We start from the raw sequence: 16,696 nt of genomic DNA on the forward strand, positions 1-16,696 counted from the left end.
GGACTCCAAATGGTAACTGGTTTTACCCCAGCCCCACAAGCATGTCCCTTTCACCACTTCAAAGCCAGGTAATCAGATGCCTGGCAGAGCAGCAGAGGGAGTATGGAGATCTCTTAGGAAGAGAAATAACCTCCTTGTGCAGGGGAATCATCCTTCCTTGGGGTATTTTTATATCAGAGTGGATTAAAGGGGATACAGTCAGCAAGATAACCCAGATCACAGCAGGGAGTCATTTAGCTCTGATAACCTCTGCAGTTTCACCAGCTCTACTGTGCATTTGATAGCACCAGCCAAAGACCAAGCCTTGATATCCCTCCTCACCAAAAAAAGGGTCCATGCACAGAGAAGTAATGAAAAAGAATCCTCCTGCTTCTCCTGCACCAGGCAGTGCTGCTGACAGAGCCACAGGGACAGGACCAAGGCTTTCTTAGAAGCAGAGGGGTTGCCCTTGGCTCTCACACCCACCAAAGCTATTAGCAATGAGCTCAGCCTGCTGTTATCGCTGATCCAGGGAGTCTGGAGGCTCTCGGAAGTGCAGCTATTGATCCATGCCTCTTACACATCCACCTAAGGCCTTTGGTTTCAGGAAACATCTTTGCCTCTCCTCTCCTTGTTTCTTCTCTGCAACCTCCAGGAATGCTTTTCTGAGGGACCTTGAAACTGGGAGTTAAGGGAAAAGAAACCAGGACTGCAGTGAGAGGGCCAGGGATTTGTCCAGGCCAGAACCACCTGTTTGCTTTGGTTGACTGTGTGCTTTATTCATCCTCTGAGTCTTCCTCAGCGGAGGAAGGGGAGAACATTTTCCTCAAGATTAGGATGACAGGTTAAGGGAGGGAAAGCTTGATGCCTTGCATGGGAACCCACCCTAGGTGGTCTTTGCTCATCCATCGGCGTGGACTTTTTGAAGGGGCTGTGCCCATGGAAGTGTCCTCTCCATCCTCTCCCATGTTTCAGAGCTGCCAGCATGACTTGCATCAGCTGGTTAACAGGTGACTGCACCCTGATGGCACAAGCAGGTAAGTCTTACTCTTACTCAGGGTAATGATCAACTCAGCAGCATCCTGCTACCCCTGAAGGACAATCCTGCACCCCTCAGGCCGCTTTTCCCATCTGCTCAGGTTCACCTTGCCCAAGCAACCACTTGGCATGGTGAGGATCCACACTGAGCAGCTGGGGCATCAAAAAAGACCAGTGGAGCTACAGCCAGAAATCACGTCATCTGCTCTGGGCTTCTTTCCTAGGTATGAAGCAAACAACTTGCTACCCAGCCCCTTATGAGTTCCCTCAGTCTCCCCAACATCCCCAGGAAGACTTTCAGGTGCCTGGGTGCACTCCATAAATGACTAATAAGCGATTGCAAACATTAGCACTAGTGCTGGCTGCCAGAAGCAGATTGAGATCAAGCCCTCCCTTGCATCTATCAGCTCCACCCAGGAAGCAGACTTCCCTTCGAGCCGGATTAAAAAATGGGCAGACCAACAACCACTCAGTGTCCTGACCAGGCGAGCTGAGGCTGGCAGCGTGTGGGAAGGAGTGACCATTTGCAGATGGAGGAAAACTCACACCTTGCTACAGCCCTCCTCACAGAGCTGGAAGGGATTTGGTAGTGGCTGTGGTTTTCCCTGGAGACAGATTAGGACAAGCAGAGAGAAGTCCCTCATTTTTGGGTGTGTTTTATGGACAATAGAGCCTTGGAGCCTGTGGATGCTCTGAGGAAACCTCCACTCTCAGCAAAATCCCCACTGTGCCCGGCACAGAGGTTTTCATCTCTTCCTTTGAAACTGCTCGTGCAGCCTCAGTTTTGCAGATAGGATGCTCAACTTAGAGTACAGGCCTGATCCCATGAAAAGACCAGTGAGTGTACTTCTGTGCTCTCATGAAGACAAACTCCAAGGAGTTGTTTCAGCTGGCTCCATGTACACAAATCATGATCCTGAGGTAACAAATGGTGGTATCTGTTTTAAGTGATGACTCATTCATAGCACCATTGTATCCCAACAAATCTGAGGAAACTGCCCTGGGTGAAGGTTTCCTACTCATCATTCTAATAGCAGGTTACTGGGGGGGGGGGGGGCGGCAAAATTTAGCTGACTCCTTGCACTTACTTCCCTTGCAGTTGTCAGAGTCAGAGGAGAAAGAGGACAGGTCACCTTCCATTGCTAATGCTGCAAAGTAGACATGGAATAAACCCGACCTTCATTTACAGCCTTTGCTGGAGAAATCAACACTTCCTATACATAGAAAAATCAATAGAATGCACTTACCAAACAAATGCCCATTGGTCTGAACCACCTGCACTAACAGAGCTTTACATGGCCATCTATGCACCCCAAATCCTCCCCCTCAGCTCCAGCAAAAGCTCAGCCTTGCCTTGTCCAGGCTGCTTTGGCAGGGGTATTATTTTGTTTGTACCAGCACACCAATTCTGGCACAGTGTGCACTCTGCTCTGAGCTGGTTTTGCGGAGCCTCAGCAGAGAGCTTACATTTTTGTGATTGTGCCCTGCAAATCGGCTGTCACCCCCATTTTCCATATACCTACTCTGAAGTGCTGCTGCTTCTCCTGTGTCAGCATTGGAGGAGCCAAGTGAGGAAGAGGGTAGCTTTCTCCCCACGCAGGCCAAACCTCTCAACACTCCTGAATCTCTCCCAAAGCCTCCTTGAAAGACCACTAATCCATCTGCACCTAGAAACCTTGTTACTGACTGGGAATACCTTTGAATGAATGAATATTCACGAATATGAATATTTCCCCTCAACCATCAGATGGTGCCATTGAGTCTTCTTAGGATGTGGAGGACAGCAAGCTGGCACCAGGGACCACACTGGCTTCTTGCTTCACCTCACAGACAGGGAATTGCTCAGTTACAAATACTGATATACAAATACTGGTATACTATATATTCAGCTGTTCCCAAATACATTAACAAGCATCTGTATCTCTGTTTCTTCTGGTTTTTTTTTGCACAAGTCTGTCTTCTTGGAGCTGGACTCCAGTGATATCAGCGTAGGAACAAGGATAGCAGTACAGGAACACTTCAGCTTCAATTTCTGCACCCCAAAAAAAGAAGTGTTTACTGATGGAAAGGTTTGGAGAAGATGAACTGTATTCATGCAGCAGGGCTAGAAATGAAAGATAACAGCAACATTAGCAAAAGCTCCCTTTCCCTCCGCAACAGTGACGTGGAACACAGGACATGCCCTCCTTGGACAGTTAGACATCAGGCAGCAGGGTGCCCAATGCTTGGGAGCGACCATCTCACTTCCACCTCTCCCTGCCTCTTCCCCCTCCCCCTTTTTTCTTCTAGCACAGAGTACACTGTAAAGAGAACAGGCTTGTGCATCAAGGCACGTTGCCTGCAATATGCTCATCACATTTGACATCTCCCCTCCAGATGTGGGGCCAGGACTTCCAGGGCTTTGATTCTAATAATTCTCTTTGTGGATTTTTGCTCTGACCAGAGCCTGGCACGGACAGTCCTGCTGTCCAGCTGAGGCCTCTACCTGGCATTGCAAATATGCATGAATAATAACTGATCAGTACTTTTCCTGGGTTGGTTTTCAGATTTAATTGTGCAAGATGAAAGAGGAGAATAATGCTAGCAACTTCAGGAAGGAGGGAGAGGAGAAATAATTACAAGTACATTTAGTCAGCGGTAAGAATGGCTGCTGAACCAGGCTGGGTGGTTTCCAAGCACAGTGGGAGCCAGCTTCGATTTCACAGCATAATATTTCCTGCACCCTTAAAATAACTTGTCCCTGCCCCCAGGGTGTCACAGGAGCTGAAGAGCAATGTGTGTCCCCTCCCTGAGCAGCCCCACGCTGCTGGGTGCTCAGTTATCATCCGGGGGCTGTTTTGAGAGCTGTCACATCACACATGTCGCGCCAAGGCACCGAGAGCCAGCCAAGAGGGCTGAAGCAGAAAAGAGGGGATGCTTTGCTGACCCAGACCTGTGGTCTCCCAGGGAAGGCAGGGTAGATCTAGCTGTTTGAGCCGCTCTCGGTGCCCGGTGAAGAGCAGGTTCCCCGAACGCCTCGGCAGAGACGGGACCTCTTTATTGTCGGAGCTAATTGCTCATGTGAGATGTATTTACAGAAGCGACTGTTTGCGCAGAGCACAGCAGACAAACAGACTCCTGTTCTGCCAGGCACCCTTTGTAATCGGTGGGGGCTGGGAACACTTTAATGCAGCCATTGGAGGCCTCATTTGTACTGCAGGCACCAACCCCGCACCGGGCTGGACGGTGCCTGCGGGATGCTGAGCCCCCGTCCCGATGCCCACCTCAGCGGGAGAGGGGGCGCAGGGCAGCCGGGCGGACCCTGCCCACCGCTCCCTCGCAACCACCTTACGTGAGCAGGTCGAGGGCTCACAGGTCGCTCCGAGCTGGGCGTGCAGGACCCGCAAAGCAACCCCCTGGGGGTGATCCTGCCACGAGTCTGACCATCATCCCGTGACTTACAAATCTAGGGCTGCTTCCATGTGGGCATTTGGCTATGGGGGCAAACTCTCACCCTCCATGAGAAGCGTGTGCAGGTGGAGTGCCCATCTCCTTGCTCTGCAGGAAAGGTGACACAGGCTCTCAGGGCACTTTGGAGGTTATGTGGTGAACTGCTGCACGTGTGTAGTTGTACCAGAGGACAAGACATGCCAGACAGTTGTTCCCGGCCTTTGCAAATAATGTCAAGGAGTGGTTAAAAGCAACTAGGACTCTAAAAAACAGTCTTCAAGGCTCTTTGCAGCCTGCTGGGTTTTTTAGAGGTGGAGGCCCAGGGGGAGTTTTGCCATCTAGGAAAGAGATGCAGCATTAGGAAAATAATGCAAAGAATTTCTGGCACTTTCTCCATTTTCCTGCAAAACCAGCAGGGATGGACAAGCCCTGGCTTTCAGTTACATGCAACATTTTTTGCTTATAGGTAGCCTACCACCCAACCACACAGTGGACATCCCTCTCTAAGCTTAAAAATACTTTTCACCCTGTGCCCTTTTCTCCACTCCAACACAGGCAGTGGGTTAAGATACACTCAGGAAAGAGCTTACCAGTAAGGAAAAGCAGCACCAACTACAACAGAGCTGGTGTGTTGGAAGTTCCTGCTTCCCCTTTCCAAGGGGCCATTCAAATTGGCTGGTATTGGTCAGGCAACATGGGAGTGTCAGTTTGGTTACAGCTTGTCTACAATGACACGGTGTTGCCAGCACAGGGGCAAAAGGAAACCCACACTCATCTGCCTTACAGATCTCTGACACATGCAAGTCAGCCCAGGCATACTGACCCCATGAGTGTCCATCTGCATTTCCTAAGCTTCCCAGCTGAAATTAAGACTCTCTTGGCTACTGTTCAATTCACTTTACCATAATTTTTGTATGCCCCACTTGGAGGAACAGGGAAATCTACCCAATTTTTAGCACTCCTAAGCAAACAGCATTTACACATCGTTTCCCACAAGACTTAATGCAGAGGGAAGTGGTTTTTTTCATTTTCCAGATGTGGAAACTGAGGCATAAGGCAGGCATTGCTCAGTAATACCTAATTAGTGGGGGAAAAAATAAAAGAGTCACCACCAGTCTTGTGTTTTAACAACCACTCACAAGTTGTCTAAAAGAGGAAATGCCTAATACTTCTGTTCTTCTGTGGCTGGGAGAAAGAGACTGAACTTTTGTCAGCATCTCTGGAAACACAGACCCCCAAGGATAGATTTTTCAGCCCTCCTCCCTGAAGCTTCAGCCCTCTCTCAGACATCTGAATAAAAGCCATATTTCCCAGCTAGTTCAGGACCCAAAATGCCATTTATTTTTTCCAGTCTGGTCCTCAGCAGGATTGATTGTCTTTTTGGAAGACTATATCTAAAACATCTTACTATTACTGGCAGAAATCAATATTTATAACCACTCACAGTGTTTATTTATAAAAAAATCAAATGTTCCAACCAAGAGATGCTGTTATTAATATCCAGCATGACTAATAATCACATTCAGGGTTGCAGGCAGGCCCACGCTGTCAGACTCATGCACTTTGCTTTTTCTAATGGCTCTGCAGGAATTTGAACCGTAATATGTTTCATGCACAGGGACAAAGACGTTTTGTCTCAGAGAAGGAGTGTGTGGATGTTTTTGACTTAAAGAGCCAGTCCCACATTCAGAGCTTCACAAATAGAACCATTTTGATCCCAAGCCCATCAGTCTGCCACATCTCCTGGAGATACCCTGCATAGGGTGTATCTCCTGTTGCTGAAGCACCAGATTGGAGCAGCAGATTTGCAGTTTGCTGAAAAATGTCACACCCCCTCTGTGTCAGGGCAGCCATCACCTGCTCTGCTTCTCTGTCACCCACTGGAAATGCCTCAGCTCGGCAAAGGGGTTCACATCTCTTCCTGCTGAGGCCTCTCAGCTGCCCAGGGTAAGATGAGTTCCATGGGAATGACGCTGCCTCAAACCAAGAGACGGAAAACTCATACAGCCCTGAGCAATGCTTTCTTTCTTCCGTTCCTTCAGCACTACCACAAGGAGAGAAGAGGAAACATGTAGAGCTGATGTCAAGTTATCAGATATGAGCTGCCTGGCCCCACACCAATATTCAGTGGTGAGGGAGGGACAGGTGCTTCTGATGCGATAAAGCCAATAAGGGAGCAAAGTTCACTCACACTCCTTAGTGCTTGGCTATGCAAAGCAGTGTTTGCCCACCTGTGTATTGCACTTTTGCCACTGCAGGAGGTAATGACAATTAAATCAGAAGCAGTAAAGGGACAGAGTTGCAGAGAGACTGGTGCCTTGACTACTTCCTCATGGCCGCTCGCCCTCTGCGGCACTGCTTTATCATGAGACAGGCAAAGCAAGCCAACTAAAGCCGAGATGAAAATCAGGTATATGTGGCAGACATTGTCTGTGCAGCTATCAGATGTCCTGTTTTGCACAAATCTAGTCATGAGAACTGTGGGAGAAAAATAAGGAAGTAAATGTTCACACTTGCAATTCCAAGGCAATCCTCAGCCAGTGCTGAGCCAGTTTGGGGACTGCAGTATCTTTCTTCAGGGCTTATGGGACATAACAGAGCCCTCTGATAGATGAGGACAGCCCTCAGGTCCATGCTGTCTTGTACCTTGGCTTTTACACTGAGCTCTGCAGAACTTTACATGGCTACCAAATCCTCATGTGAGAATTTTTGTCTGTCCCAGCTCCTGTGGTCTGGTCTGCATGGATCCCCTCCAGCCTCCCTCCAGTTTCTAAAGAGCTCTGGTGCTGTTAAGGAACACCTGGCAACAAAGCCACCCTATGCCTGGAGGCCAGGAGGAGCAGGGTATGCTCTCTTTTTGACTCCTCTTGTGCCAGCCAGGCTAGGGGATACGGGTGGCAGAACAAGGAGGAGAGGAGCAAATGAATGCACCACAGGCCAAAAGCCCTACGGTCCAGATCCCACAAGCCCACAGGGTGTACGTTCTGCCTAGACTGTCTGTCAATAGTCTTGCATTTTAAATCCTGTTAGACACAAGTAAGCTGTGGGACAGTAATCCAGGGAAGAGTTGATGCAAACCCCTCCAACGTCAGGCATTATAAACATCCCCTATCCTCTGCACTTCCTAACACATCTGTATGCCAAAGACTGTCTCTTGTTAAGCACCTTATATTCATGTCCTACAGGGTCTCAAAAGCCTGTTGCCCTGAACAAGGAGCGCCCTTTCTTTGTGCATGTGCGTAGGGCTTAGCACAAAAGAGCCCCACAGCCTGCCAGGTTTGCTATTATCAAATGAATAATCGCTGTGATGCACTTTATGAAGGGTTTAGAAACAGAAGTGGAGTTGCACTGGAGACTGCTCTGGGACTGGCACATCCTTTGCTCTTCAGAGCTGCTCACAGAGGGACCTGACTGAACCAGGATGAATGTGAAATGCTTGGTCTGCCAGATGGACTTCTGCGGTATCCAGTGGCTGAGGGGAGAAGAAGAAAAAAAGTAAGTGCAATGTCAATGGAAAAAAATTACAAAATAATCACCTTAGGTGAGATACAGATAAATGCCTTGTGCCACTGGAAAGTGTGATATGAAAGATTAATGAAATAGATGTTCCTTGTCCGAGTTTTTTTTGCACCAGTAACTCTCCTAGTGCCGGTTGCCGTATATTTTCCTTGATACAACCAGGAGGAAAACAGCAAGTCTGACATGACAAACTCATTGTATCAGAAGTCATCCCTCCTTTAAAACATGTGTCATATGACTAAACACCCTACTCCTGGTACAATGCATTGCACAATAAATTTGGATGGAGCTCATCCTCTAATGCCCTGCTAAAAATACTCCTAACAACAGGCAACAAGAAAACATAATTCAGATGAGGGACATCTGTTCTCAGATGTTTGCAGACAATGACTGGATCAAGTGTCTGCATAAAGGATAATTATTTTCTGCAGGTGGTTTGATCTGGTATTTTAAACATTGCAAAATATCCTTGTCCCAGTCACTCAGTGAAGATGTGCAGTTTTGCTGCAAGACCTCTTTCCTTTCCTCTGCTACATTTTCTAAATGCAAAGATAAGTCAAAGTATAAACGATCCAAAGATAAAATGCAGGTGTTAAAGATAAATGCTCCATTTGAACACAGACAACATACATTTTCAAGTTATGGCCTTTCATTTCTTATATTACACTGCCGTATACCCAGAAAATTCTCAGGCTGAAGTCTAGTTATAGGAGAATGGCAAAATAAAGCAGTTACATATTGTGCAAAAGGATCCTCAGCAAATTAGAGAAAGGTCTGTTCCAAAAACTACAGCGCAATACGTTTTTAATAGATAGTCTCAAGCTGCACCAGGGAAGGTTTAGGTTGGACATTAGGAGGAAACTCTTCACAGAAAGGATGATTAGACATTGGAATGGGCTGCCCAGGGAGGTGGTGGAGCCACTGTCCCTGAAGGTGCTTAAGGAAAGACTGGACGTGGCACTGAGTGCCGTGATCTGGTTGACAGGGTGGTGTTTGGTCACAGGTTGGACTCGATGATCTCAGAGGTATTTTCCATTCTGTGCTTCTGTAGCAGAAGGGACAAGGCTGCTGAGGGAGGTGTTCAGCCTGTGTCCCACTCCCAAGGCTCCGGAACATCCTCGGGTTGCCGAAGGCACGAGAGGACAGCGGTCTCCGTGCACGACGGCCGTGGGTCAGTGCCTGGCGGCCCTGGGGGAGCACCAGGCAGGTTCTCATCACCTTCTCCAATTAACACGTTCTGCCTTGAGGTGTGATCTCGTCGGGGCTGCCCTCAGGGAAACTGAACCGCTGAGGCGCGGACAGTGAAACCTCCGCGGAGGGGGACGAGTGACACTGGGAGTCCCCGGCCCGGAGAGCCCTCGGGAATCCCGCTCCCCTCGGTCCACTCAGCGCCGCCAGTCGCGCCCGGACTACAGCTCCCGGCGTGCCCCGCGCAGGGGGCGGGGCGTCGAGGGGCCGCTTCCGGGTTGCGCCGCGCGGTGTGTTTACTTCCGGCCGCGGCGGTGCGCGAGTGTCCGCCCGGGGGGGGCACCCGGGGCTGCCCCGCCCGCGCCCGGGGAGGGACCGACGGACCGACCGACAGACGGACCGGCCGGGAGGGGGACCCGCGGACACACCGAGCGCGGGAGGAGCCCGCGGCGGCCCCGGCCCACATGAGCGGGCGGTGAGCAGCGAGTCGGCGGCCGCGGGAGCTTCCCGGCGCGGCGGGACCCAGCCATGGACTGGCTCATGGGGTGAGTGGGGCCCCCCCGTCGCTCCCTCCGGAGCTCTCCGGGCCGTGGCGGCCCCGCTCCCGGGCGGCCCGAGCCCCGCGGGCGGCGCAAATGACTAATCAGTTCGTGCTGGCGGGGACGGGAGGGCGGCTGGAGCTCGGAGCCGGGCGTCTCCGGGTGCAGCCGCCTGCGCCCGGGGGCAGGAAGGGCTGCACGGGAGCCCTCGCCTTGTCCCGAGCGATGGCTCTCTGGAAAAGTAACTTTTCGTTCCTTTTCTGCGGGTATGGGCAGGCCAGGTGTGGCAGCTCGCTGCGCTCCCCAGCCGTGCAGTGTGGGGCTAATCCCTCTGCGACAGAACATCACTTTAAACCGAACGGCGTGCCAAGGTTTAAATGGCTTTCTGTGGGGAGGAAGAAGAGACCTCGGCAGAGATTAACGCCAAATCAGAGCCACGCCAGGGGGCTCGGATAGCCTGGGATTAATAGTGCTAATTACACACAGACAGAAGGTAGAAAGGGCTTTGCTGCTGGTTCTAGGTCTGGAAACCACAGTGCAGGAGAGAGAGATGCAGTTGATGGGAGTGACCTGATATGCTACCAGTATCCCAAGCAAGATATTCTCTGTTACTTCTTGCATGAATTGTGCGGGCGACCTGCACTCAGGTGAACTGTGAATAATTATGCTTCCAAATCGCATGAGCAGTAGGTTTATGCTTCAGCAAAAATAGTGTTGCAGTGATAACTTGCTGCCCTTAGTTTCCTCTTTATGGCAGTTTGGTCCGGCTCCTGAATGTGATTTTTACCATCTAGGTTACCTCCTTTTCTAACGCTGACGTGCCTGGAATACAATGTGAACTATTTTGTCGCAGTTGCTGGATGTGGTGTATTTAGAAAGATCACTCGTGTGTGTGTTGCCCTTTGTCTGCAGCTGGTCTGTTTGCTGGTGGAAGTGCAGCACTTGTTACTTACCTTCACACTGGATGTGTCTGGCTCTTGAGCCAGTTGTCAATCCGAGTTATGTTTTCTTGTGAGTCTGACCCCTCACTCTCTCTGACGGAGGGAATGCTGAGTATCTGGGGGGTAGATACCGATGGCTGGGTTTTCCTCCAGCAGGCTGAGCAGCGGAAGTGCAGTATTTGTGGCATGCGAAGGGGTCTATGTGCCACGTACTGCAAGCCTTGTGTCTTGCAAGTCAGAGGGCTGCGCTCTATTATTAGATGGTCTCTATGACAATAGAAATGCTGAGCTTATTTTGATTTGTTTCGGAACAACCTTAAAGTGCAGGTAGTCACTTACGGTGACTTGTAAAGTAAATGCGGGAGTGTCAAAAGGTGTCACTGTAATTACAAAAAGACATCAAACACAGGACTTAGACAAGACTCAAAGTGCCTCCCTACAACGGCTGTACTTATTTTGTGTGAATTATGCTCTGAAGCAGAGAAGAATCAAGGTTTACTTTAGCCAAACTCTCAGTGTGTTATGATGGTTTTCTTGTGAAAAGTATTTTGGGCTTTTTGAAGTTGCTACGAAAAAATTGGCATTGTTCTGTACTTTTTCCCAGGGTGGGTGGGTCCCTCTATATGTGGAAAAGACTTGCCTGTTTTCCCTGTTGTAATGGCAATGGTTCCTGAATCATTTGTGCATTACTCGCTTGTTCTCAGCTATTTCCTGGTATGTTTCCTTGCCTGACCAAACCCAGTATTGTCCCACTGATGCTCTTAATGTTTTCTCCTTTAAAACCTTGGGAGTTCTGCAGGGGCCGGTGTTTGTGTGTGATTCTGGCAGGAAGGGTGAACACTGATATTTTGAAGGGGGAAAGACTAGAGGGCCCGAGAGACCCTTTCTTATTCTGTCCAAGTTAGAGCTGCTGTTAGCAACTAGGTTGTGAATGGAAACATCCTTCTTGCTGTTTGAGAAAGAAACTGAGGACATTTGTCTGCCCAGGCAGAAGTTTGGGTAATGTCACTTGTTCAGCCTTTCTCGCAGTGGAAACTTCAGCTGTTTGGGTCTCTGGTGTGAGAAGGGCAGGGCTGAAGAAAAACCTGCAGAAAATGGGAGAACAGGTCTCTCCCAGTAACACACCAGTTTCTGTCAACGCCTCTGGCAGGCAAATTGTATTGGTCTGTTTCTTAGTGGTGTTACTCTTCCCGAGTGTCACCACTAATAAAAACCACTGTGATCTTCTTCCTTATTCCTAAACTGCTTTGCTAACGTGCTGGTCTGCAGTTTCAGCTTTTCATGCACTTTCCATACCCATCTTGTATGTCTCATGTTATCCGTTGTGCTGCCTTTACCTTTGGTGTGAGAAACATCCTCTGTGTTTTAACTTTGTATTACTGAGAAATTATCCTTCAAGTGCAAGTGTGTTATATTACGCAGCAGTAACAGTTGCTTCTCTCCTAGATCTCCACCCTTGGAGCTCGTGTTGCATTTATCTGATAGACGATTTTTAGAGTGAGGTCTGCTTTATTCCTCCACTTGTGGCCCCTTGGAAAGGCGGGGGGAAGGGTAAGTTCTAGCCATAGGACGTAGAGCAGCAGCCCAAGTGTCTCTGATCGCCTCAGAGAGCTTAATATACAAAAAAAACGGAGGAGGCTGAGTCTTACAAACAATAGTGAATTTATTACGGATTAACAAACAGCTACAGGCTTACGTGGTCACACAGCAAAATTTCTCTGGGTGCTGCCTTCTGTTCAGTCAAGTGCTTCAAAATCCAGTCAAGTCTGAAGGAAGAAAGCTGAAAAGAATGAGCTGCTGGCCTGTTACAGTGCTTAGTTTAGCGCCAAAGTCTTTTCTGTGGTTGATTAATATCTTTTACCCTTCCACTGAATGTGGCATTAATACCAATATTGGTGAAAGACTATGGTTTCTTCAGTACATTCTCTCCATTAAAAAAAAAAAAACCAAAACATTTTGAGCTTTTTTGTTTTGCATAGGATACATTTTCACTGCAATTTTGACTAGAGATCGGAGTTGCTTAATTGCCAGAGATCTATATTACCCTCTTTGGAAGTGATTCCAAACTTTTGTGTTACAAATAGCATTGATCTGCTCTTGAAGTTCAAAGTAGTAACAAAGACAGGCATTGTTCCTTCAGTTATGAAACTTGCTTTTTTAACTTGTTTTAAAATTCATGGTTGAAAAGGAGTAAAACATTAATGATGCTAGTAAACCTGACATGGTGTCAGTTATTTTTAGTCTTTAACAGTGATGTCTGATGCTGTAATGCCTTTTTTCATAATAGAGGAGGACCGAGTACTGTAGTATTTTTTGTGAACTGTTATGTAAAAAGGGAAGAGAGAAACAAAGTATTTTACCAACAACTACCTGTTAAATGCAATGACAATTTGGGCTACATCTGTACTATAACTTTGTGGTTTAGTAGGTTAATAGACTGTGCTGTTTGAAACTGAAGAGATGCTTACACTGATCCTGAAATAACACAGACCTCTAATGCAGAGAGAATACTGATATACATTCCACAGAAAATAATCCTCATGGAAGAGTTTAAAGGTACATTTCACTTCTTGAGGGGGCAGAGTTTTTCTTGTGCTTGGAGGCGTTCAAGTGAGAGGTGAGAAGAAATGCCATTAGCTTATGGAAATGAAGCTTTCTCACAAATTAAAAAACCCCGTTTGTTAGCTGCAGTGTCCACTCCTTTCTCAGAGCCTTCTATACCTTTCAGGGACTTAAATTACAGCTGGCAGTTTTTTCACTTGTTTTGGATATAGGATTTAACCACATTATCCCTGCGGTAATTTGATGCTAGAAGAAAAGTAACACATACTGCTGTTTGTTGTCTTCCATTCCGCATTTATGGAAGGATCTTTAAGGAATTTCCTCATAGGGCCCTTAAGACATTGTCCAGTTCAAGATAGGCTATGGTGAAATATGAGTAATACTATTATGCAGAGAAGTCCTAACCTTGAGCTAGAGCAGCTAAGGACTAGGTGTGGAAAAAGCATACCAGTGTTCTAGTTCTGAGTCAGTAAAATTCAGTATGCTAATTGTCAACCTGTTAGACTAAACTTTTGTTACTTTTGAATGGGGATGCATTATCATAGAATATCTCAAGCTTAAACGGGACCACTAGAGATTATCAAGTCCATTAATTGTAAGGAGTGCATCTTGTAATGGGAACAGTGAGCAATCATGCAGCATACTTATCTGTCAGCTTGGCCTGGTGCAAATACAGTTGAAACTTTCTTACTAGTAGACTTTTATAGAAGAAGTAGCTAATGATTTTTATTCTGGATACCATTCAAAACTTCCTAATTATAGCAAATATTTCTATTAAAAGAAAGAAAGGAGTAACACTGGAAGTTTCTTTGGCTCCATAAGGAATGCTTTCCTCTTTCTTCTCTTTAGTTATCTCCAGTGAAGAAAGTCTCCTGCCTTTATAAGGCTGTCTTCCCTTTAGAAACTGCTGCAACCTCTCACCTTTCACAGCTTGCATGGTGGGTATATTTGTTCTGGTTTTATCTGACCTCACAACAGGTGTTTCCCTTGCATTACATTCCCTGCAGATTCTTGGCTTCACATGCCGTTTTCCCCACTTTGAGGTAGCTGAAAATAACTTGGAACTGGTAAACCAGACATGTACAGTCCCACTGGGCAGGAAATATTCACATGTTCCTTACTTGCTTCTATTTATAGTGTAACATTACCTGTGGGGTCCCAGGTTGCCCTCCCCAGATAAATCTAGGTCTGTCTGTGAGACACTTGCACTCTGTTGTGATGAGACTTCAATATTACCTCATACCCTTAGCACACATGAGCAGTACCTCTGCTGAACCAGAAGTTAACTGTGAAACAACTAGTATAAACATTGTCTGCAGGCAAAAGAATATCTCCATTAAATATTAACTTGTAATATTCATTAGTGTAGTTGTGGAAAGGTGATGTTAGTTTGAAATGTGTGTTTCAAGAGCTATTAGAGTTGTAGAAAAGGAGTCTACTGTACAAGATGGTGTGGGAGCAATTTAAATTTTTCAGTTGTGTTGTTTCCTTATGTCTGCCTGGCTTAGAAAGTGCTCTGTTGTATTACTGAGATGGTCACTGGTAAGGCTCTTCTGCTTTAATGCAAAACAAATTAAAAATTACTGCAGAGCCTTGCTCCCTGAAGTGTCCTGGTGTAGTTATTATTGATTTCTTGGAGAAAATGCCAAACAAATTCTGCGTTTTGAAACCTGTGTTACTTTAGCAAGCCACAGAATTTGTATCAGTCAGTTACTTTCCTCTGGTGAGTACAATACTCCTGAATACTGGTTTGTTCTTATTAGTAGTGTTCTTTTTCCAACAAGAATTTACTGAGAGACAAGAAGAGTAGATCAATCTTAAGGTCTCAAAAGTAAAATGAACTATTACTTTGCTTTTAGAAAAAGAGTTGAACATTCTAAAAGTGTAGCAGTACTCTTTTCTCGCATGTCTCTGCATGTTACCCTCTGCTGCTTTGCAGTAGCATCAGGATTCAGGAAGGCTGGTAGGTTAAGATGCTCATCTGAATGAAAACAAGTCCTTTTTTTTTTTTTTTTTCTTCTGCCTTGTTTCCTCTCCTCAGGTTGTTTCAGCTAAATGAGTTCCCTGCAGCCTGTTTGTGTAGCTACATGAATAACGGTTAATAGCCCTGTGGTGTTGGTGAGAGCATAAAGCTTAGGGAATGCTCATTTTGGTGGCAGCAAGGACTAAAATCAATTTAATCTAATCATGTAGTAATGTGATTATTAGTGCTAATTACTCTGCAAATAATTAGCAATCTATCTTGTGATGATATATCCTTCTGCTTGAATGTTGGGAAGAGCTGCAGAATATGTGAAAGCAGGAGATGCATGACTGAGCTGCTGCCCTAGGGTAGGCATTGGCATCAGAGCATTGCCACAGTTGCTGTCCACTGTGTTGTTACATTCAGTTATGGCTAAACTATAAATATACTCATCATGAACTGGATATTTATGAATAGCTCTGACTTTATAATTTGCTGTAATCATGTTTCATCTACCTGAGAAAGTGCTGGCTCTGTCATGGCGTGAATGTGAAGGTTGGCGGTATTTTGGGTGCCTGGTTGAATCCAGCAGTCTGATTCAAGAGAGCTTTCGGGAAGCCTGGTTCACGCATGATGGCCTACATAACTTTACCATATTTTACTGGCAGTTTCCATCTGTTACATCTGCTGGATGTGGGCCCAGAGAAAGCATACTTGAAAGAGTAAAATAATAAGAGACTGCAGTTTTTTAGATAGCTGCGTATACAAGTTTGAACTCAGTGTTGTCAGATCTGCATATTCTGCCATCACTGCTAACCTGTTAAACAACTCTAATGTGGGTTTCTGCTAGGGGAATACTACTGAAGTAATACATTATTGTCCATTATTTTTAAACTGTATTTAGCCTTTTACAATTGGTGATAAGGTTGTGAAATTTGCTTGCTACGGTTCAATTTATTAAAAGTCCTTCCTAGCCAGGCTGTCCCACTCATCTTGTACTGCGATTACAAAAAAAAAACAAAAAATAATTAAACTGTGTCCTTCACTGGACATGAAATTAATAAATCTGATTATTTAAATTTATTTTGCAACTGTGGTGTTTATAATAGTACTGTAGACTGTACATCAGTGAGACTACTAAGGAAGAACTGTTGCTTCATGGCTTGTTCTGACACTTCTAACAGTTGCAGTCTAGGAGCTTCCCTGCTCCTGAGACAGTGTGCAATAATTTCAAATAATTAATTTGCACCTGGAATGATAATATAACTAAATAGCTGAAGAGCAGTCCTAGAATTTAGCATTTGGAGAGGGGGAAAAATGGCAGTTTTCTCAAAGTTAGTTTCCTTTTATTCTGCCAGCCAAGAGAAACTGGTCAGGGTGTGTTTCACACAATCCACCAACTTCTGTTCCTGATTGTGGAAAAAGAGCATTGAACATGCGCGTACACGCACCCCAAAAATCCCCAGAAACCCACAACCAGAGTAGAGATACAATTTTCTGAAAAATCAGAAATCAAACTGGAATCAAGATAGGAATGA

General features: G+C 46.4%; 1 protein-coding gene across 1 annotated transcript in view; it reads left to right on the forward strand.

Annotated features, from left to right (window-relative positions):
• Window positions 1-9,538: 9,538 nt before the first annotated feature.
• Window positions 9,539-16,696, forward strand: part of MOB2 (MOB kinase activator 2) — a 113,465-nt gene continuing 106,307 nt past the window's right edge. The window contains exon 1 of the mRNA XM_032691148.1: window positions 9,539-9,698. Coding sequence (XP_032547039.1) covers window positions 9,682-9,698 — 17 coding nt within the window. The 5' untranslated portion in view covers window positions 9,539-9,681. The remainder of the gene's footprint in view (window positions 9,699-16,696) is intronic.

The sequence above is a fragment of the Chiroxiphia lanceolata genome, chromosome 6 (assembly GCF_009829145.1).
Source record: "Chiroxiphia lanceolata isolate bChiLan1 chromosome 6, bChiLan1.pri, whole genome shotgun sequence".
NCBI lineage: Eukaryota > Metazoa > Chordata > Aves > Passeriformes > Pipridae > Chiroxiphia > Chiroxiphia lanceolata.